This window comes from Antechinus flavipes, chromosome 4 (assembly GCF_016432865.1).
Source record: "Antechinus flavipes isolate AdamAnt ecotype Samford, QLD, Australia chromosome 4, AdamAnt_v2, whole genome shotgun sequence".
Classification (NCBI taxonomy): Eukaryota; Metazoa; Chordata; class Mammalia; order Dasyuromorphia; family Dasyuridae; genus Antechinus; species Antechinus flavipes.
In genome coordinates, this window is record NC_067401.1 from 123,510,911 (window position 1) to 123,534,296 (window position 23,386).

Below are 23,386 nucleotides of genomic sequence, written 5' to 3' on the forward strand. Positions count from 1 at the left end.
TGTTTTTAAAGTGATTATGAGCTAATTTAATAAGTGTCTTTATGAAAAAATTTAATAGTTTCTCAATTTTCAACCCAATAAAAGTTGCTTTAAAACTCTTAATTAAATCAACCTAGTTAAAGCCAATTAATATGTTGATTGTAATTTTAAAGGTAACTTAAATGCTAATTATAATGTTGTAAAGTCCCAAATTAACATTGTTTTTTAACTTCTGTACTTTGGAATGAATTTGGTTCTAGTTAGAATTTTCTTAGTTAAGATCAACAACATGGGCCCATTTACATAACGAATTTCTGCAATGACTTATGTACATGCTTGTGATTTGTGCATGAAAATATGTAAGGATGGATAGTTTTTGAAAAATGCAGGGGACTTGCAGCAAGCAATGTTAACTAGCCCTCTTACACAACAACTGTACCATGACAACTGATTTCAAAATAATGCCCCTGAAGTACAGAAATAGCCCAAAAGTGCCGCCTGAATAAATTTAAGAAAAGTTAGATAGCAATTTCCTCATAGAATCTTACAATTGGAAATTATTCTAAGGGTAAACTAATAGTAATCTCTCATATGATGTGAGAAAAAATTAGTGAAATAGGAAAGTCCCAAGAAGATTTGCATGATTTGTCACTTAATTTATCAACTAATTAACTTTCATATAGCTATTGATGGTTTGTATTTTTTTCCTTTGAAAACTACCTGTTTATGTCACATTTAACTATTTATCAATTGGGGAATGGCACTTATTCTTATAAAATTGAACCAGTTCCTTACATCTTATAAATGAGATTTTTTTCTATAGGAATCTGTTGCAAAGACCTCCCTCCAAATTAATCAAATTAATCATTTCCTTCTAACAGGAGCTGAATTGATTTTGTTTATATTAGAAATGTTAAAAAAATTTTTTTACATCATCAAAATTGTTTATTTTATCTTCTATGATCATCTCTATTCTGTTTGATCCATACTTTTCTATCTATAAATGTGAATGATAATTTCTTCCCTGCTTCGCTAATCCATTTATGATGTCACACTTTATATTTAAGTCATGTACACAATGTATCTTGTTATAAGGTATGAAATGCTAGTCTATACTTAGTTTCTTTCTTTTATTAAGTGAGGAAAAAAAAACTTCAATATGTATTCAGAGTCTATCAATTTTTTTTCTGGTTATGGATAACATTTTCCTTCATGAGTCCTTTGTCCTTGTCTTGGATCATTGTGTTGATGAGAAGAGCTGGCTCAACCATAGCTGAACATTACACAATACCAATGATACTGTGTACAATGTTTTCCTGGTTCTGCTCATTTCATTTAGTATCAATTATGTAAGTCTTTCTGGATTTTTTTGCCTGCATTTTCATCATTTCTTATTGCATCATAGTATTCCATTGTAGTATAACAGGTGGTTATATACCACTGTTTGGCATTCCACATTTGATGGACATCCCCTCAGTTTCTATCATTTTGCTACCATAAATAAGGGCTCTGTCAATATTTTTGCACATGTAGATCTTTTCCCCTTTTTTATGATCTCTTTGGGGTACAGACCTAGTAGTGATATTGCTGGATTAAAGAGCCTTCATACTTTGGTTGCCCTTTGGGCACAGTTCCAAATTGTTCTCCAAGGATAGTTGGATCAGTTCACAGTCCCACCAAGAGTGCATTAATGTCCCAATTTTCCCACATCCTCTCCAATACTTATCAATTTCCTTTTTTGTCATATTGACTAATTTGATATAGGTATGAGGTGGTATCTCAGAGTTGTTTTAATTTGCATTTCTCTAATCAAAAGTGGTTTAGAACACATTCTTCATATGCCTAGATAAATTTGATTTCTTCAACTGAAAACTGCCTGTTCATTTGCTTTGACCATTTATTAATTGGGGAATGGCTTGTATTCTTAGAATTTGACTCCGTTTTGTATATATTTGAGAAATGAGGCATTTATCAAAGATATTTGCTATAAAGTTTGCTTCCCAACTTTCTGCTTTCTTTGTAAACTTGGTTGCATTGGTTTTATTTACACAAAAGATTTTTAATTTAATATAATCAAAATAGTCTGTTTTTGCATTTTCATCTTCTCCATCTCATTTAGCCATGGATTTTTCCCCTTTCCATAGATCTGACAGGTAGGTTATTCCTTGCTTTTCTAATTTGCTTATGGTATCTAATAATCTATTTATCTCCTTAGTTTCTTTCTTGTTTATTTTTGGTTGAATTTAATCAGGTTCTGAGAAGAGATATCCCCTTCTGCTTTAGGAATCTGGATGTTATATCACTTGGTATAAATATGTTTAGTTTTTTTTTTTTTTTCACCCAAATCATAACAGATCCTACTCCAGCTCCTTACCTTTATTTTATGTCTGTGTGTCTGCTTCTTTTTTATAAACAACATATTATAGGATTTTGGTTTTTGATCCACTTCTGCTATCCATTTCCACTTAGTATATCTAGTTTCTATCAGACTACTTTCTAATTTTTTTAGTAGATTTGGTGAGTAGTTAAGTTTTTATCCCCATTGCTGGGTCTTTTACCAACCCTAGATTACTGTGCTTATTTGCTTCTCCACATTTTGTAACTCATCTATTCCACTAATTAAACTCTATTTCTTGGCTAACAAAAATATTTTTGATGATTACTCCTTTGTAGTCTACATTATGATCTACTAGGGTTCCCTTCTTTTCCAGTTTTATTCATTAGTTTTCTTGAGATGCTTGACATTTGTTTCTCCAGATGAATTTCATTATTACTTTTTCTAGTTCTATAAAATAATCCTTTGGTTCACATAGCATTAAATAAATTAATTTAGGTACAATTGTTATTTTTTTTTATTAAATTGGCTAGCCTATCCACAAGAAATTAATATCTTTTCAATTATCTAGGCTTATCTTTATTTCTGGAGAGTATCTTTTAGTTGTATTCATATAGATGCTGTATATGATTTGCCAGGTAGATTTCCCAAGTATTTTATGTACTCAGTAGTTATTTTAAATGGAATTGCTTTTTCTATCTCTTCTTGGTGCTGGTAACTGATGTGAAATTATTTTATAATAGAAACTTTGCTGAAATTATTGTTTTAATTAAGTTTTTAGTTGTTTTTCTAGGGTTCTCTCAGTAAACCACAACATCTGCAAATAGTAAGCATTTTATTTCCTCTTTGCCTGTCCTTATTCCCCAATTTCTTTTTCTTTTTTTTTATTGCTGTATTTTTACAATACTATTTGAAATAGTGAGATAATAATAGACATCTTTGCAATATCCTGGTCATATCGAAAAAATCTTTTTGGGGGGCAGGAGTGTCAAATTGTATCACTTTTTCCACAGTCATCATCCGACTTGCCATCTCTGCAGCATCTGGATGTAGTGATAACTCTCTCTTCCTGGATACTCTCTTTTCTGGAATTTCAAAACCTTACTACTCTCCTAGTTCTAGAACCGCTCACTTTATTAAAAAAAATTCCTCACTTTGCTTTGCTAATCCATCATTTGTATCATAGTCTAAGGCCCTGTCCTCCACTCTCTCTTATTTACTTTTCTTTAAGTGATTTCACCAGTTCCCTAAGAGAAGATATTTAGTGTTAAACCATTCAATTAAGTTCATCAAATGCTTACTGATCACCTACATCAATGCTGAAACTCTACCTAAACAAGAAAAAAAAGTGCTGACACATATAACAGTAAACAACTTTGTAATGCTGTCAATGTAATAAATAATTGTTCCCAAACTGAAGGCCAAAGATCCTCTTGGGGTGGCTTGAAGAGTTACTGCCAAAGAACCAAAAGCTCATATGTACATCAAACATTGCCATTTTGGCCTTTGTTTAGATTCAACAAAAAATATAGCAAAAATATGGGTTTTGTATACATAGCTTTATATTATTGATGCTTCATTCATGTATAAGATAAGAAATTTTGACTTATGACCTATCCTTATACTTTTGTTAATAAAAATATTAATAGTGAATAAAATATTATATGTATTATGTTTTTTCAAAATTACAAATACATAAAATTTATCAAGAGTTGTTATTAAATACCTGGTAGCTTTCTGTAATGTGTAATCAAAGACTGAATGACCACTTGCACATAAGTTATAGAGAGGATTTTTGTTCAGATGTGGGTTAGATTAGATGGCCTTCAATGATTTTTTTGCAATCGAAGGGTACTAACTACAACTATTATTTAGTGGTACTTGAGAAATTTTTTGATATTAAAAAAGTGCCCTTATATTTGCCAACAGTGAGAATCAGTGATTCAGATTTGCTCTTCTTAATAATGCACTGTTTCTTCTCCATTCATTTATCTCTCATCTCTCCCCAACCTAGTTTTGCAATTTTCTTCTGTCTGGTTAGGCCTGCAACAAGCAACATTAATAACTTTTTGCTGCTCTCTAGTGGTAAATGCTATAATTTTCCCCCTCTTCCCAAATTATGAAGTCTGAAGAAATCATAGAAAATATGTAATAATAATAATAATAGTCTATGTTATATAATAATATGTTTCCCTACCCTGATATAATTTTTATAACTACTCTAATGAAAAAAAAAATAGAAGAAAAAACAAAACCCAGCAGAACTTAAGGAAATTTCATAATGTTTACTTTGAATGAACTCTTAGGAAATCTTTATGTATCTTTTAGATAGTTTGAAGAGATGGAGAAGTAATAGAGAAAAAAGTTGTTTTTTTAAATTCATAATGCTTAAACTATGCAACACTGGGCAAATGAATTATCCCAATACTGTTCTAAATGGTAGTAGAAGGATTGGGAAACACATTTCAAAATAAAGTCAATGGAAAAAGAATGCAAACCTACTTGCTGGGACACTCATTATTCCTAGCTTCATATTTGTTATTTGCCCCCAAGGTCAAACTACATAGAGTAGATGGAGATATATAATTTTTTTTTATATGTTGTCTGGTATCCATTTATTGTTTGGGGACAAAATTGTTTTGCTGACAGATTTGAAAAGGTGCTAATAACACACCTAATTAATCATACTGAAGATACCTTGCAATCAGGCAAAGCAAAGAGGGCACATATCACCACAACCACAAATTTACTATTCTATTTGAAAGATTATTTTAGTGCTATCTAAAGGAATATGCAACCTGTCATGCTTTTTATTTAGCAGTCAAATGTCATCAGTTTCCATTTCTTTGATTTGATCATTATAATTGTATCAAATATAGTCAAAGATTGATTTTTATCTAGTGTGAAAACTCAAAAAAAAAAATCATACCAGCTTGAAATTAAAGAGGGTACACATACTCTAGTCCCCAGATGACAGACTTCACTATGAGAACACCATCTGTTAATAACAGTAGGTTATTTTTGGTATTCTATTCAGTTATGAACTCTGTGTGTGTGTGTGTGTGTGTGTGTGTGTGTGTGTGTGTGTTTGTGTAAAGTAAAATATCACCAGATTAACAATCTAAAGGAGCAAAAGCATATAAACACACAATTTCTACTACAAAGAAAGCAAACATTGCTTCATGAATCTAAGACCTGGAATAGGTCTCAAGAGTGTTCTGGTATAATTTTTTCTGGTTCAGAAAAGTTTTGGCTTAATGAAATTCATATGGCTGGTTAGTGGCTAATTTAAGGCATTCACAGAGGCCTCCTTGTCTCCCCTTCCAGGGGGCTCATTGTACTACACCATAATAGATGGTAGTCTTTGCTTTGGATATAATGGGTGGGAATACTTCAAAGGTGATTGGAAAACTGAGCAGCTGCAAAATAACAGCAATTATGGCTATTCTTTTGGAAACTTGGAGTGGTAAGATTTTTCTTTTTCCTAAGAAAGATTGAGCTGATAAAACAATTAAAGTGTTAGCTAAACAAACCCTAAATATCTTAAAAGCATTATCAAAATCAATTAATGCAATCACTACCCATCTTTTAGAAAATCCTGGTATTAGTAAAAACAAATATCCACTATGAAACTAATGAAGGCTAATTCTTTACCTAAAAGGTAAGGAAGACTGGCAGAAACAAGGGGAAGAGGGGGAAGAAGTGCATGTAAGGTTCAAGCCTGATCTGGTGGCCTATGGACGAAAAAGAATCCAGGCCATGTGGAGTTAGTATCTTTCACACCTGATATACATCCCATGGCCAACAACTTAACACACCCTGTCTAGGTGACCATGTGTGTTTTGTGGAGGAAGGTAAAGGATTGAGGGGTATGTGAAAAGGTTATCCAAATCAAAAACTACAGGCCCTGCTTTATCTTTCACAATTGGGCAAAATTTCTATCAGTAAATGCTAAATATTGTACAAGTGTCTCACTTCAGTCTAATTTTGAATTCAAACTGCCAAACCAAACTATGTATGGTGATAGAAATAACTGTAGATAAAATGTTGATCTATTGCTAAGAAGTCACTTTCTCATTCTAAAGAACTCCATAAGAACATAGAATTTATAAATTGTGTGAAGCCATTCTGCTTCATACATTAGACTAAAAACAGTATCAGGGCAGGATTGTAACTTTTAATTACCTTATATTTCTAATAGCACTGAATACAGCCCTCTAAACACAGAAGATACTCAGTTGATACCACTAATAAATGAAAATAAAATCAACATAGATTATTATTTTTTTCTGTTATATTTTTACCTTATGGCAGTCTCCTCCAGCAATTATTTCCTGAATATATACCAGGGGCCCTTCATTCCGGTTAATTCCTCCCACAATATTCAGGCCTAAGCCTATTTCCTTGGTAACTGTTATCATCTGAAATGCAGGGTCCCTAGGAAAAAAATAAAATAACACTTGTACATCGGCTTAGAGACCAATACAGGTAGAGCTTTCAGTTAACTGTTAATTCACATTCTTCTATTCAGTCAATCACAGTACACATTTGTACTTAGCTTCAATGTACTTAGTTTCAAAATGGTCATATTTTTAAATCTATAGATTCTCTTTAAAATAATTAAAATGTCAGAAATTTAAGATTAAATCAAATTTTAACAAATTATGATTTATATAGGTTTACTAAGAAATAATTGGAAAAAGTGGCTTTAATTGAATTTAGGACCTAAAAAGAAATATTTAAATGTCATCAGGTAATACCATTAAGAAGTAGACGGCCTGATACTTTAAGCAAAATAAAAAAAAAAAAAATCCTTACTTAAAGTTGGTATAATGTGCAAAAAATGTCCCCAAACACAAAGGACTTTGAAGGTACAAAATACTAATTTTAAAAGTACTTCACAAGAAAGAGGAAAAATAGTATTTCATTATAGAAAGTTGGTGCTAGGTGGTAGATGCCTGTAATCTCTAAAACAGACTGAGACCAGTAGATCACTTGAGCTTGGGAATTATAAGCTAGAGTAGGATAAAGAAGATTAGATGTCCACAATATTTCAGACACCAATATGGCAAACCCTCAGGACTGAGGAAGTGCCTAAAGAGAAAGCAAAATGAACCAGGAAACATAGTGGGGGCAAACTCCCATGTTGATCAGTAATGGGGTTAAAGCCTATAAGTAGTTGCTGCATTTCTATCTTGGATAAGACAGTCTCTACTCAGTGTCAAAAAATGGGGGGGGGGGGAAGAGGGAAATGAGCCTTCAAAGAACTAACTATATTTTATAAAATTATGAAGCTGGACATATGCTCACTCCCAAAATACTTCACAAGAGGCTCAAAGCTATGAAAAAAAAAATTTGAATAAAGCCAGATGAAAGATTCAAGGCTACCTGCCCCCACAAAAGTGCAAAAATGGAATAGAACTAGGTTGAATAAGGACACTTAATAAGAAATATTTTAGTTTACATCAAAATGCAAAGCTCCAATCAACTGGACTTCCACAGTTATCTTCAAATAATTCAGCAGATCGTTTCAATTTGCTATGGAAAATCAAATCTATTCTGGATCACAGAATTATGTACAATGAAAGAGTTTTCTTTCTCTTTTTGTTAAGCCTAATTTCTAATGTCAGATCATATCACTAATATAAAGCTTACAAGTGGTCTTCACTTGTCAGAAGGTATGGCTCTTATTTTATAGATGAGGAAAGTGGGATTTAGAAGTTGTGACATCCTTAGAGTCACACCGTTCTGACTCTGAGACCAGTAGTTAGATATATTTTCACTCCTCTGAAACAAAAACCAAACAAATACATAAAACTTATGTGTTTTTAAACTGTATACTAAATCTGCAAGAAATGGAATGGCTTTTTAGAAAAAGGACTGCCTAATTGGAGGTGGTAATGGAGAAAGAGGAAAGTGAAAGATGAAGGAAGTTCAGCAGAACTGGTTTGTATCTCAGATTCTGCTTTGTTATAGCAGGGGTTTATAAAGTCAGAAAAGATCTTAGGGGCCTAAAGAACTTCCTAATTCACAGAGTCACAGAGGTTTAAATAGCAGAGATGGTATTCAAATTCAAGTTTCCTGACTCCAAATCCAGAGTCCCTACGTACAGAGGAAAGAACATTGGAGCTTCTTATTAAAATGTGACTCTGCACCCTCGTAGTAGAATAAAGGACATACATCAGAATGTTCTTAATATACTTTAAAGTTTTAGTAAAGGATTTTTAAGTTGACTGTTAGATATATATTATATGATATATGCATGTATATATTTTTATATATACACACATACCCATATATTATAATGGGTTGTTATTATTAAAGCAATCCATTGTTATGATAATTATTTGGTGACAAAATAACATGAAAAATGTGAATTGCAAAGTGCTGTAAAAATTTAAGTAGTTATTACTATCATCAACTAATTACTACTAATAACAGTAATTAATTAGGCTATTAGTATAGTAGATAATAATAGTAACTAATAATAACATTCAGTTGTTACTAACTCAATAATTATTATCAATAATGGCAGTAAAGTGCTTTGCTATTTTACTGTTAATAAATTATAGTGCTAATACTAGTACCTAATATAACTGTTAATTAGTTAATAATAACTGTTACCAATAATAGCAGTAGAATGCCTTATTATTTTGCAATTATTAACAAATTCTAGCACCTAATAATAATAGCTGATTAGTTAATTATAATTAACTAATTCTGGTGATCATTAATGATAAATGTTATCAATAACATCAATAGAGTGCTTTACTACTTTATAGTTGTTAACAAATTATAGTAGCTTAATAAAAGTAACTGTTAATTAGTTAATTATTAGTAGCTATTAAAAAATAATTTTTATCAATAATAGCAATAGGATGGCTTTACTATTCACATATACCATCTCTCTTTTACCAAATATCTGTTTGTCTAAACAGAAATTGCAGCATTCATTGAATTATAATTCTTACTGAAATATGGAAAGGAAGAGGAACAGGGTTTAGATCTGTGATTTTAATAGTGTAAGAACTCCTAGATGAGGAAATTCCCTCTAACAATGCAGATCAATATGTTCCTAGCAATTCAGTTATTAGAGAAATGCCTAGAACGCCGAATGCTAAGTGATTTATCCAGGGCCACACACACAGTATGTCACATATATTCAAATAAATGGCTTGAAAAGGATGCAGGACTGGCCCACACTTAGAGGCATTTACTAGATTATGTCTGGAGTTACTAGAAAGAAAAACAAAAAAAAATGTTCATTTAATTCAATTGCCATTATTTTAAGCAATATTAGTTTAAAAAAGACAACAAATTTTGATGCAAAAATTACATTGCCACTTGATTGACTGCTGTTGTTTCAGAGCTATTTCCATTCATGCCTGTCATCATGGTATCCTTTGAATTTAATGTCTATGAGGACCTCACTGATGATCCTGAAGAAATTATCTCAACAGTTTTTCCTAAAAGAGAAAAATTGGAAAGCAAACCATTAGACACCAAAATAATTCAAATCGATGACCCAAATTAGAGTTTGCCTTTGAATAAAGTCACTAGGCACATTTGGTACAAATACACACACACACACACACACACACACACACACACGTATAAGCGTGTATGCTTGTGGACGAATGGATGGTATATATGCTTGATATATTTTGGGCTCTGGCATTTCAGTGAGTGCCTTTAACATTTGGGAAGTGTGAACAAAATCTCTTTCTGTACAAATCCCTAGGACAGAAGGATGCAAAGCAACCTGAGCTAACTATTCCAGTTTTCACTGGTATCACACTTACAAGTCTTTAAAGTCAGTTTTAGGGAAAGAGTTGGTCCTCATATAAGTCAGTTGTCAGGATACCCACAGAATTTTTGTACATTTCACTGCTGGAAAACAGAAAATGCCCAGTTCTGACTCATTGACTAGAGATGGTATAGGGCAGAGCTGTCAAACTCCATGCCCACTGGCCACAAAATCTAAGTACAGCCCAAAGTAAATGAAAATGTAATTGAGAAATGCTGAACTATTAGAAATAAAAATACAATATAATAAAGGTGTTAATTTGGGGTTCTTTAAATCAATATGTGGCTACAGGATTCCATTTCTATTTGAGTTTGATACTACTAGTATAGACTGCATAGAAAAACTTCTTTCACATCCTGTACTGATCACTCATGCACTTGCCCCTGCTTTGTAATTTTCCCCCAGGATGATATAAGAATTAAAATTGCATCATATTTAATATGTTTTTATTTTATCACAACACAGTGATGTGATGAATGGGTAATTATCCATAAAAACATCAACCTTTCTTCTTAAATATAGAACAATATATCACATAGTTAAATCTATTCTAACATTATGAAATATGTTGTTCTAGAGAGGTTTTTAGATTGTAGCCCTCAGGTATTATCTAATTTTACTAAAGACAGTATGATGCTTTCCTTTACAAAAAGGTTTCTTTAGTTGTTTCCCTAAAGTATGTAGCTCATTGTTAGTTAACTGATACCCAATGTCCCATGAGACAGAATTACTTTCCATAGAAACAAAAAAGAGAATGACTACTACAAATCCACAGGCTTACTTCCCTGTTTCAACTTATCCTTTCCATCTTTTTGTCTTCTCACTATAATTTAACATTTCTAAGATTCTCTATTATTTGCAGAAACTGGCCCCATTATAAAGTGCAGATATGGTAAACTTAAATTTCAGATACTTCTTCAGTATGCATCAGGATCTGCTAGGGTGTCAGATATCCTTGGCAACTTTCCAACTAAGAGAACATAATCTGTTAAAAAATTTAAATTGGGAGGCAGCCCATCTCAGCTCAATAGGACCCCTAAGACTTAGCAAGTCAACACTCAGTAATTGTGTTTGTATGTGTGTGTGTTTGTGTCTATATAGATATATGGACTGTATCCTTAAACGCCTGCTGAGGCACAAGCTGTTATTTAATAAGTCCTTTTTCCTTTTTTTTTTTTTAAAGTGAAAAAGCAATCAATAATCTTTAAAACTAAGATTAAGGAAGAGTGGCTTTGTCACAGGGACCAACATGACACACTTTCTCTGTGGAGAATATGGGCGGTTTTTCTTCCCTGAAGCAGAAGTTCAGAGTTCACTTTTTCTTCATACTTCAAAGATATCTGAAGTCTTTTATTCCCACAAGGATTTGAAGGCAAAATGACAGAGAGGATGAGGAAGGAGGTAAAGGGATCAAACAGAGACTAGAGATGGCAGTCTCCTCTCTAGACATGGTGCTTGGGGTTGTATTATTTGCAAAAACACTTGTTTGCTAGCATGCCCCTTCCTTTGTGCTCCAACTAAATCTGCCCGAAATTTAAGAACCAAAAGCACTTTATTAGATAATACCAATGTTTTCCATATGTAGTATTCAAGATGTCTCAAAAAAATCTTCCCTTGAGGTTAACCAAAGATCCAGATACTAAATAAACTCTGATAAAAAGAACGAGTACAATAACATTATGAAAAACCTAACTTAACCTAAGCCATAGAAAATTATCTCACATGATGATGCTAAATGAAATGAGCAGAACCAAGAGATCATTATACACAGCAAGACTATACAATGATCAATTCTCCTGGACATGGCTCTCTTCAACAATGAGATGATTCAAATCAGTTCCAATCGTTCAGTGATGAAGACAGCCATCTACACCCATGGGAACTGAGTACGGATCACAACATAGCATTCTCACTCTTTGTTGTTTGCTTGCATTTTGTTTTCTTTCTCAGTTTTTCTTTTTCTTCCTTCTTGATCCTATTTTTCTTGTACAGAAAAATAACTGTATAAATATGTATACATATATTGGATTTAACATATATTTTAAAATATTTAACAGGTATTGGACTACTTGCCACCTAGGGGAGGGAGTGGGAAGGAGGAGGGGAAAATTTGGAACAGAAGGTTTTGCAAGGATCAGAGTTGAAAAAATTACCCGTGCATATGTTTTATAAATAAAAAGCTTTAATTAAAAAATTAATTAAAAATATTTCATTTTATGGAAAACATTGAAACCCAGACAGATCCAAAGAATCACTGAAGGGAATCTGGCTAGGCAGGGGCAAAGTGGGAGGCGAGAATCCAGCTCTTCTGACTCATTGCATTAAAGTAGACAAATCTGTATGTGAAAAGCAAAGATGGCAAGCACTTGATCCTTGCAGGCCTTAGGTCACTGAAGGTCTGATGGGATATTGAGGGGAGGACAGAGAAAACTGCTTTTCACAACATTGGGATTTCCATATGTGAAGTTTAGACCATGATGTTCTTGAAAGGGCTATATTATATACCTAACAGCCCTTATAAACCAAGCAACATTTGGGGCTTCATCCAGCATCTGGACACAGGACTGTAGGCAAGAGAGATAAAGATATTTCAGTCAGGAAAGGGAAATGGTAACTAATATTTAGTCCTAATTCCTGCTAGATTTGCATGGGATAGAATGGAATAGGACAGCATTTATTAAGTTCTTACCATGTAACAGGAATACAAATTGAAAAGGAAGATAATTTTTCCCTCAAGGGGCATATATTATAAGGGAGAAGACAATACATTTGCAGGGCTGATGGCAAGATCCAGTAGTCCTTGGCTTCATTGGGGATTCCTCCTAGGATCTACAAAGGCATAATTCTTACTGTAATGGAATCTTAATATGCAGTAAGAAATGACAAACATGATATATAGAGAGACTCACAGAATGGCTTTGAACTAAGTAGAGCCAGAAAAACAATAAATACCATGACCACCAGAAGGTAAGTGGAAAGAACAATCACACAGACACACACACACACACACACACACACACACACACACACACACACACACACACAATAAAACTGCATGTTCAGAAATTACAAAAACCAATCTTGGTTCCAAATAAGAGATGTAAAAAGATATCAATCTGGGCTCCTTGGCAGTAATAGGAATCCGTGGGTATGGAATGTTAGTTACTCTAATGTCAAATTGTTTCATTCTACTGATTGGTTTTGCTGATTTAAATTTTTTTTTCTTTTAAAAAATTCTTTGCAATAATGGATGTTTAGGGAGGGATAGAAAGTAGAATACTTGGAGAAATGTAGATAATATAAAAATAAAAGACACCAATAAAAATCAATTTTGTTCTTAATCGAGGGAACTGAAATCAAGGGAGGTAAATGATTTGCACTATATTATTAAACATATTAATGACAGAATCTGGACTACAACTTGGAGCTCTTGATCCTGGGTTATCACACTACATATCACAATTCTGTGAATAACAAAGTAGGAAAGCTAGCATGAATTTACTGTCTTAACAGATATTCCAGAAACTTTAATTTGATAATGTCATTTTTGTAGAATTCATTTGCAAATATTTTAGGATGCAGAACATATCTTTAGAATTAAATTGGACACATTCTATCTGAAAGGAAAAACAAAGCTCTTTGAAAAAACCAAGGAAGATTAATTAAGTGTTATTTCTTACAGTCTCAAGCTAAAACAAATGTCTAATATTGGAAGTACCAGATTTTGCTTCATCAAATATTTTTTGCATTCCAGAAAAAAATTATTTTTAGGCAGAAATTATTTTAGGCAGACATTTCTTCTAGAGAAATGTCTAATAAGAAATGTTAAGCGGAGAGAGGCAGAAGGAAAAAAAAAACTTAAAATGAAAGCTTTAATGATGTGATTTGCAAATAAGAATGTTCAGCTATGTATAGACAAGTGACTGGTGGAATTATAGTTCATATCAATTTCAATCCTTCATTTTCTTTTCTTTTTTGTTGTTGTTGTTGCTGAAGCTAAGTGACTTGCCATACAGCTAGGAAGTATGAAGTGTCTGAGGTTGGATTTGAACTCCTGACTAATCCTTCATTTTCTTAATCCTCTGAGAACTGAGTATCTACCTATATAATGAAGCAGCAGGCAAGAAAGAATCTCAAAGTATTAATTGTCATGTGCAATCTAGGCAAAAATATTTGTATATTAGTTCTAAGTTTAAAAAATACACATTCAAAGAAAAATTTTATAAATCAAAAGTCTTTAAAGATCAGTTAATATAGAAAAATGTAGAGTGATTTTTCATGGCCACATATGTAGAATTGTTGAATAATAATAAAACTCTAAAACAGATTTGAGAAAGAAATAAAGATACATAAAGACAGATATGCAGAGACAGACACAGAGAAAGAGACACACACAGAAACAGACATGCAGACACTAAGAGAAAATCCTGATGAAATCTACAATATCTGGATATTTTCAAATATCGAGTATCTAGTGATATGTAACAACTATGATAAGAAACAAAAATATGATATATATTTTCATTCAGATTTTAATAATAGGCCATCACCTCTACCTTTAAACTTACTTTTTGGTCCATAGCAAATCAAAGTCTTTACTGGCAGCGTCTATAATGAGATTCCTAAATAAAAGACAATAAAACACGTGGCTGTCACTTGAGAATCCTGTCTGGAATCATACTCATTTCAAAGAAGTCACTGATTGGCACTTTTCTTTAAGGTTCTTGCAGAACATCTCATCATGGTATCCAGTTTTCTGGATTTTCAAAGGCTATGCCAGTAGAATTAAAAAAACGTATCTTACAGAGCTGGGAAGATTATTTATTAGAGAGCAATAACAGACCAAGTGTCGACTGAGGACCACTAGATGAGTCAGATATCATCATACTGCGCAGGGGATAGTAGGGGACAATAAATAATATCAGGGAAGGGAATAATTAAATTGAGGAAATTTCAGATCTTCTGTTACCAAAAAGTATAAGAATCTGTTATGGATAGATACTAGTAAAAGGACTCCTACAGACTATGAATCTTACTTGGATTTGAGTAAAGAAGATATATTGATTTGTCCAGGGGACAAATGGTCAAAAAATATAAAAGCACATTTTCCTAGGAAAAATGGAAAAGCATCAACAATCACATGACTGTTCTAAATCACTACTCATAAGCGAAATGCCAATAAGTCACTGATTGACAGAATATCTTATCATGGTATCCAGTTTTCTAGGTTTTAAAAGTCTATGCAAGCAGAATAAAAATCATATTATCTTTGCCAGTCTGAAAGGGAAGATGAATTGTAGAAACTTGGAATTATTTTAATTTGCATTTCACTTTAAAATAACTCCAAGATAAAAGACGATAAAGGAAGAAAAGAGTCAATGTTGGAGAAGCTGCCCAAAGACAGACACAATAAATAACGGCTTGGCAAAGTTCTGAATTGGTCCAACCATTCTGAAACATAACCTAAAACTGTGAGAAAAATCACCACTCACTGAGATCCCCCAATACCCTATTGGAGGTATATTCCAAAAAGGTTGAAGACTGAAAGAAAACTTCCCTCTTTCCCCATATATAGCAGGAATCTTTAGGGTAGCAAGAGACTAGAAACAAAACAGTTGTCCATTAATTAGGGGAATGGCTGAACAAATTATGGTATATTCATGCAATGGGATATTATTATGCTATAAAAAGTGACATTATGAGAACTTGAGAAAAGCCATTCATATTAACTGATAAAAAGGAGATCTAAATACTAAAAGGCATTAAACTATTAATGATGATAACTGGTATTGGGATCTAGAAAACTCTCTGCAAAAGTGGGAAACCACTTCAACCTCCAGAAAGAGTATTCTAACTTATGAATCATAAGTGAGATACAAGTGAAATCCACCATGAAGTTCTGCCTGACTACTTCTCAGAGGCAGTGGAGTACAGTGGAAAGTACAATGATTCCAGAATCACAGGACCATTCCTACCCATGCTGCTTGTAACATGTGCCATGATTCAGGGCAACCCATAGATCTCAGTTTCCTTACGAGATAGTTGAGCAAAGAGCCTTTGATGTCTCTAGATTTATGATTCCCATAGACAGCCCCTGTGAGAACACTCCAAAGCTCAGTTCTGGGCTCTTTTCTTCTAACTCTATACCTTTTCAATGATCTTACCAGCTTTCAAAGGGCTCATATTAGGCAGATGACTCCCAGTCTAATCTCTTTACTATGTAATAGACATTATACAAAGTATCTACCATATAAGAAGAAAAATGACACATGCTTTTCCCACAAATAGTCTGTATTCTATTGCTTGAAACAACATGTACACATATAAACATATACAGATTAGACAGTCTGATTTTCTTTATGGAGAGATACTATTCTAGGAAGACCAGAAAGGGTCTTCATGTAAAAAGTGGCCATTGAGTTTATCTCTGAAGCAAATATCTCACAGGAGTGCATTCCAAGCATGGGAAACAAGTAGTGAATGGCAATGAGAGATGAAGTATCCTCAAGCTGCTGTGTTACAGAAAAAAAAAAAAAAAAAAAAAAAAAGAGAGAGAGAGAGAGAGAGAGAGAAAAGAAAAGAAAAAGACTAGTTTGTCTGAAACGTTGAGTATGCTTGCCTTCTGGAAGCTACCATGTTTGTCATTTTTGCCAATTTTCTGGCAATAAGGTAAAATATTGGCATTGTTTTAATTTGTTTTTATTGTATTATCTGGAATAATCTTTTATAGTTAATATTTGGATTGTTAATAGTTTGAAATTCTTTTGAAATGCTCTCTTCATATCCTATTGAGGAATAGCTCTTGGCATTACATTGTATATATTAATTTTTTGATTATCAGACCATTATCTAATATTTGATTAAAAGGTTTTCTTTCTAATCAACAGTACTCCCTTTTGTCTTACAAGTCCATCTTATTGTCAGTTCTATCCAAATAAATTATCCTTTCTATTTTTTATGTCATCATTATCTCTTGGTTGATTAAAAATTTTCCCCCAGTTAACACTTGCAGAAGTTATTGCCTTCCATTTTCCTCCAATTTTATTTCAATGACATGACCTTTTCTATTTAGATAATGTATATAATGTAACAAAAAGCGATGATTTGAGATTTATTTTGTATTCTGCTACATAACTGAAGCTACTGTAGCAATTCATTCCTGGATGTTTTTAGAGGCCGCTAGGTGATATGTGGATAGAGTGCAGGGACAGAGTCATGAAGATATAAACTCAAATATGACCTAAGACACTTACTTGCTATGTGACTCTTGGGCAAATTACTTAACCTCTCTGCTTCCTCAAATATTAAAAAATGATAATAATAAGATCTAGGTCTTTTTTTCCCTTCCTTTCTTTCTAATGATATGTGAATAAATATAATCCATCTCATAGTTGCAAAGGTTTGCTATTAATGTTTTCTTTTTGACATTGTGATAATTAACATTTCTAGAACTCTATCAAATAATTGTGAGAAAAAGGGATATTGCCCCTGTATTTATTATAACTTTTTCATTTTTCAGATGAGTAAACTGAAGCCATGAGAGAAATGCCCAATGTCATACTACTACTTAGTAACATAGCTGGCTCTATTGATGGTTAAAGACTTCTTTTCTTTGTTAAAAAAGGAGAAAGAATTAAGTCTTTGGTGATAACAGTTTCATGGAATAATCTCTGTTGTTATTAAGAAGCACTTGGATATTAGAGTATACAATGCAAAGTTATTGTACCATAAGAAATGACAAAATGAATTATTCCAAAGAAAACAGAGAAAGCCTGAAAAACTCAAAAGGGCATTCTATACAAATAGAACAACACTACAAAGAAAAACAACTTTGAAAGACTTCAGAACTTTGATTGGTGCAATGACAAAGCATGATTTCAAAGGATCAAAGATGGCGCATGCTATCTACTTCCTCCAAAGGAGTGATGGACTCAAAAAAAAGGATAATACATATTTTTGGACACAATGGGGGAATTTACTTTGCCTGAAGGTGCATATATATATACTAGATGTATATTTAATTGGGGGGGGGGAAGCTGGGGAAAGAATAAATACTGGTAAAAAAATTTTTTAAAAGAACAAAAGAAAGACTCCTTTAGATAACTATCATATTAGCAAAAAATTCTTATCTCGACAACTGATTAAGATAATATTAATTCAACTGGGTCCATTCTGTTATCATGAGCTTTTAAAATATTTATGAATTTAATAAAAATATTTAATAATTACAGTAACATTTCTGCATCCAGAGTCAAATTTCTAGTAGCCTCCATCACCCAGAATAGTGAGCCTGAAAATGAAAAAAAAAGTCTTTGAGAAACCAAGAGCTTTTATAATGTACATAGGTAGAAACATTTTACTGCACAACAAAAATTACATATGAGCCACCATCATAAAGTAATGAGACTAATTTTATGTGGCTCATAAACAGACTAAAAGGCAGTTCCTAAATAAGAATTACATAAATGAGATCATATACTTGGAAATTAGAAGGAACAAAAAGAACTAGTTTTAAGAGTCTTATTTTAAAGGTGAGGACACTGAAGCCAGGGAAAACTAAGTCACTACTTAAGATTACTTTGCTATTACATGGAATTTAGGTCTAACTCCAAGTCCAATGTTATTTCTACTCTCTCATTTTATACCTAGGCAATTTCCTTGGAAGAAATACTTTCCCACAACATATACTTTGGAGGGCAATATTCACGTAGATGCATGTTTTCTAGTCTGTTTCTTTAAAAATCAAGTCACATATCCAAAGACTTAGTCAAAGGATCCAGGTTTGGAAGTTATCAGCCAAATAACTGACAGTGGAAGTTCAAGCCCCAATTCTGACACCAGATAAACTGTGTAATCATAGGCAAATCATTTCATTTCTCTCCATTGTCCTCATCTATCAAATAGGGATTACTGAAATGGCTCTATGATCTCATTTATTTGGCAGTGCCCTTTAAAAGATGCAGATCTCAGTCCATTCAGTACTTGCTTTGCTCTCAAACTCCAAGACTCTTGTTAGTTCCTCTAGAACTCTAGAACTCCATAGAGGGTTCATTTTTCCTCTTTCTCTTGTTGGAACCCTTCTTCTCCTTCAAGTTTTAACTCAGTTGCCAGTTCCTCCATGAAGCTATCCTTCCCTGATTGAAAATGCCTTCTTTGAAAACAAGGCAATATTAGGAAAACTATTAACATAATTAATTATATAACCAAATCATATGATTATCAATAGATGCAGAAAAAGCATTTGACAAAATCCAAGACCCATTCCTATAAAAACAGTAGAGAATAAAGGAATAAACGGAGTTTTCCTTAAAATGATCAGTAATATCTATTAAAACCACCAGCAAGCATTATATGGGGATAAGCCAGAAACATTCCCAATAACATCAGGGATGAAACAAGGTTGCCAACTATCACCATTATTATTCAATATTGTATTAGAAATGTTAGCTCTAGTGATAAGAAGAAAAATAAATTTAAGAAATTGAAGTAGGTAATGAGGAAATTAAATTATCAAACTTTGCACATTGATATAATGGTATACTTAGAGAATTTTAGAGAATCAACTAAAAAACTATTAAAAACAATTCATAACTTTAGCAAAGCTGCAGAATACAAAATAAATCCACACAAATCATCAGCATTTCTAGATGTTACCAACAATCCAGCAGCAAGAGATAAGAAAGAGAAATTCCATTGAAAATAATTGTATATAATATAAAATATCTGGGCATCTACTTGCCAAAACAAAGGCAGGAACTATATGAATATAATTACAAAATACTTTTCATACAAACAAAGTTAGACCTAAATACCGGGAAGAATATCAAGTGCTCATGGGTAGGCCGAGTTAATAAAATAAAAAATGACAATTCTGACTAAATTAATTTACTTATTCAGTGCCAAAACAAATTGTCAAGAAATTATGTTATAGACCTATTAAAAAAAAAAAACAAAATTCATCTGGAAGAACTAGAATTTAAAAATTTCAAGGGAATTAATGAAAAAAATTGCAAATGAAGGTGCCATATACCAGACATAAAACTATATTATAAAGCAGTGGTCATCAAAACCATTTTTTTACTGATTAAAAAATAGAGTAATTGATCAGTACAATAGGTTAGTTTCACAAAACAGTCAATGAGTAATCTAGTGTTTAATAAACCCAAAGATTTCTCAATTTCTGAGATAAGAACTCACTATTTGACAAAAATTAAAACTGAGAAAATTGGAAAATAGTATGACAGAAACTAGGCATTGACCAATACTTAATACTGTAGACCAAGATAAGAGAGAAATGAGTTCATAATTTAGACATAAAGTGTGATATTATAAGCAAATTAGGAGAACACAGGACAGTCTACCTCTCAGTCTGTGGAGAAGCAGGGAATTTATGTCCAAAGAAGAACTAGAAAATTATGAAATGCAAAATGCATAATTTTGATTATATTAAATGAAAAAGTTTCTATACAAACCAAACCAATGCTACTAAGATTAGAGGGAAGGCAGTAAACTGGGGAAAAAATTTTACATCCAATTTGTCTGTAAAGGTATCATTTTGAAAATATATAGAGAATTGACTCAAATTTATAAGAATACAAGCCATTCTCCAATAGAAAGTGAAAAGATATGAATATACAATTTTCAGATGAAGAAATTAAAGACATTTCTAGTCATAAGAAAAAATGCTCTAAAACACTATTGATTAGAGAAATGCAAAATAAGAGGTTACCACAACACACCTCTTAAATTGGCTAAGATGGGAAAAGATAATGACAAATGTTGGAGTGGATATGGTGGAGTTGTAAATTGATCCAACCATTCTGGAGAACAATTTGGAACTATACCCAAAGGGCTATCAAACTGTGCATAGCCTTTGATCTAGTAGTGTTTCTACTGTATCCCAAACAGATCATAAAAAAAGGGAAAAGAACCCATATGTGCAAAAAATGTAGCAGCCCTTTTTGTAGTGGCAAGGAACTGGAAACTGCATGGATGCCCAAAAGTTAGAGAATGGCTGAATAAGTCATGGTATAGGAAGGTATGGAATATTATTGTTCTTTAAGAAACAATCAACAGGATGATTTCAAAAAGGCCTGGAGAGACTTACATGAACTGATACTAAGTGAAGTAGAACTAAGTGAACATTATAACATAGTAAGAATAAGATTATGGATCAATTTTGATGGACTTAGCTCTTTTCAACAATGAGGTAATTCAGGCCAATTTCAATAGATGTGTGATGAAGAGAGTCATCTAAATCCAGAGAGAGGACTATGGAAAATGAAGGAGAATAATAATAATATAGCATTTCCATCTTTTTTTGTTGCTGTTTGCTCGTGTTTTTATTTCTCACTTTTTTTCCTTTTTGATCAGATTTTTCTTGTGTAGCATAATAAATGAGGAAATATGTTTAGAAGAATTGCACATGTTTAACCTATATTAGATTACTTGCTATGTAGGGGAGGGAGGGAGTGGAAGGGATAGAGAAAAATGTTGAATATAAGGCTTTTCAGGGGTGAATGTAGAAAACGATCTTTACATGTATTTCAAAAATAAAAAAAACAATTATTAAAGAAAAGAAGAAAATAAGGTAATTTTCCTAAACAGCTTTTCTCTTATTACATTCTATCTTATGTCTTACTTATTTGTGTACAAGTCAAATAACTCCAATTATACTGTAAATTCCTTAAGGGAAAGCACTGTTTTGTTGTTCATTTTTATATACCCAATGATTTACAAAGAATACTTGCTTATTAAGAGTTTGTTGAATTGGAGAACTGAACTCTACATCCAGCTCTATAATAAATGATCAAGCACGCCATCTAGCGGATACCCTGATTCCAGAAATCTAGTAGAACATAAGGAATGTTCATATAAATCTATGTAGTCATACAATGTTTCAGAAAAATTGCCATGCAAAAATTTTTTTTATAGCTTGGCTGTATGATTAATAATCTTTAGTTATTTGGATCTGATTTCTCCAGAATGCTAATACTTTATAATATTACATATATATGTGTTATATATTATCTTATAATGTGTAATATACTTTAATAATTTATGCTTATCTAGCCTCTTTCCTTGTGACCAAAGACATTTACTAATTTTAACTCTTTGCTCCATAAATTTTAGTGGTTCTGTATTACCAAATATATTTAAAGCATTTCATATTTAAATGACTGACATTTAAAGCACTTCACAAACTGGCTCCAAGCTCCCTTTCCTGTTTCATTACAATAGCCCCTTTCACATACTTTCCATATTGTAACTTGCCCTTCACATGGTTACCAAAATATTCTTTGTTCCCCATACTTGAAAACCTTCAGGAACTACATATTCTCTATAGGATGAAATACAAGTCACTCACTTTGACAATCTATTTTTTAACCTTATTTAAATAACTAGCCTATCTTTACAGTACTCAAGATTTCACAACCTGGTCAAACTAGACTTTGCTCTTCCTCAAAACTAGTATTCCATCTCCTGCTGCCATGTCTTTGTTCCCTGTCCTTAGAATTCCCTCTCTCTTCACCTCCATTTATTAGATTCTCTAGTTCAAAGCTGAGCTCAAGTGCTACTAGCTCAAGAGCTAGTGCTCTTCTTCATCTAATTACCTTATATTTATTTTGCATATGATTTGCATGTACTTAAGCACATACATGTATCACCTCCAATAAAGTCCCTTAATAGTCAAGACTGTTTAATTTTTTGTATAACTATAACTTAATATAGTAGTGAGCACATAATAGGTACTTTAAATGATTTTTGATTGATCCTATCCCCCAATGAAGGAAGCTGACCTGTAAGAAGTTGTGTGGAACCCAAGAAGCTTTCTAAAAATTTAATCCTTTTTATTCCTTAGGTTTATGTGTCTACCCTTGGAGCCTGTCACCTACCATTAACTTGGTCTCACTTGTCAAGTCAAAGTCCTAATAAGTATAAGAAACAGTGTTAAGAGCATTTAAAAGATGGAGAGGTCACTTCTCCCTGGGAAATAGATAAGCAAAAAAAAAATAAAACTACTACAAATTATGAAAATAATGTCACTTTTTCAATTAGAGATGCTGAAAGATGGCAGCATGATGGATCATGACCAGGATAGCTGTTGCTATGAAAGCCAATGTTTGCCTCTCCTTTTCTTTCATTAATTAAACATTTCCTGGGTATGATGTAGGAAAAAACTAAAACAAGTCAAAAGAAATTCACTATACAAACCTTTTCTCTCACCATTTTGAAAACTATTTAATACTGACATTTACATAGCT

The 23,386-nt window shown here is 32.6% G+C and overlaps 1 protein-coding gene across 5 annotated transcripts in view; it reads right to left on the bottom strand.

Annotated features, from left to right (window-relative positions):
- The window catches only part of STXBP4 (syntaxin binding protein 4), a 221,834-nt gene that overhangs the window by 183,893 nt on the left and 14,555 nt on the right, over window positions 1-23,386 (bottom strand). For 2 of the 5 annotated variants that reach the window (XM_051994254.1, XM_051994259.1), the window contains exons 1-4: window positions 18,351-18,412; window positions 14,690-14,743; window positions 9,651-9,780; window positions 6,619-6,751 (exon numbers count right to left, since the gene is read on the bottom strand). In XM_051994254.1, the coding sequence (XP_051850214.1) occupies window positions 6,619-6,751; window positions 9,651-9,709 (192 nt within the window). In that variant the 5' untranslated portion in view covers window positions 9,710-9,780; window positions 14,690-14,743; window positions 18,351-18,412. Of the gene's footprint in view, window positions 1-6,618; window positions 6,752-9,650; window positions 9,781-14,689; window positions 14,744-18,350; window positions 18,413-23,386 lie in introns of those variants that run through there. The other 3 variants (XM_051994255.1, XM_051994257.1, XM_051994258.1) reach the window with 2 other exon arrangements.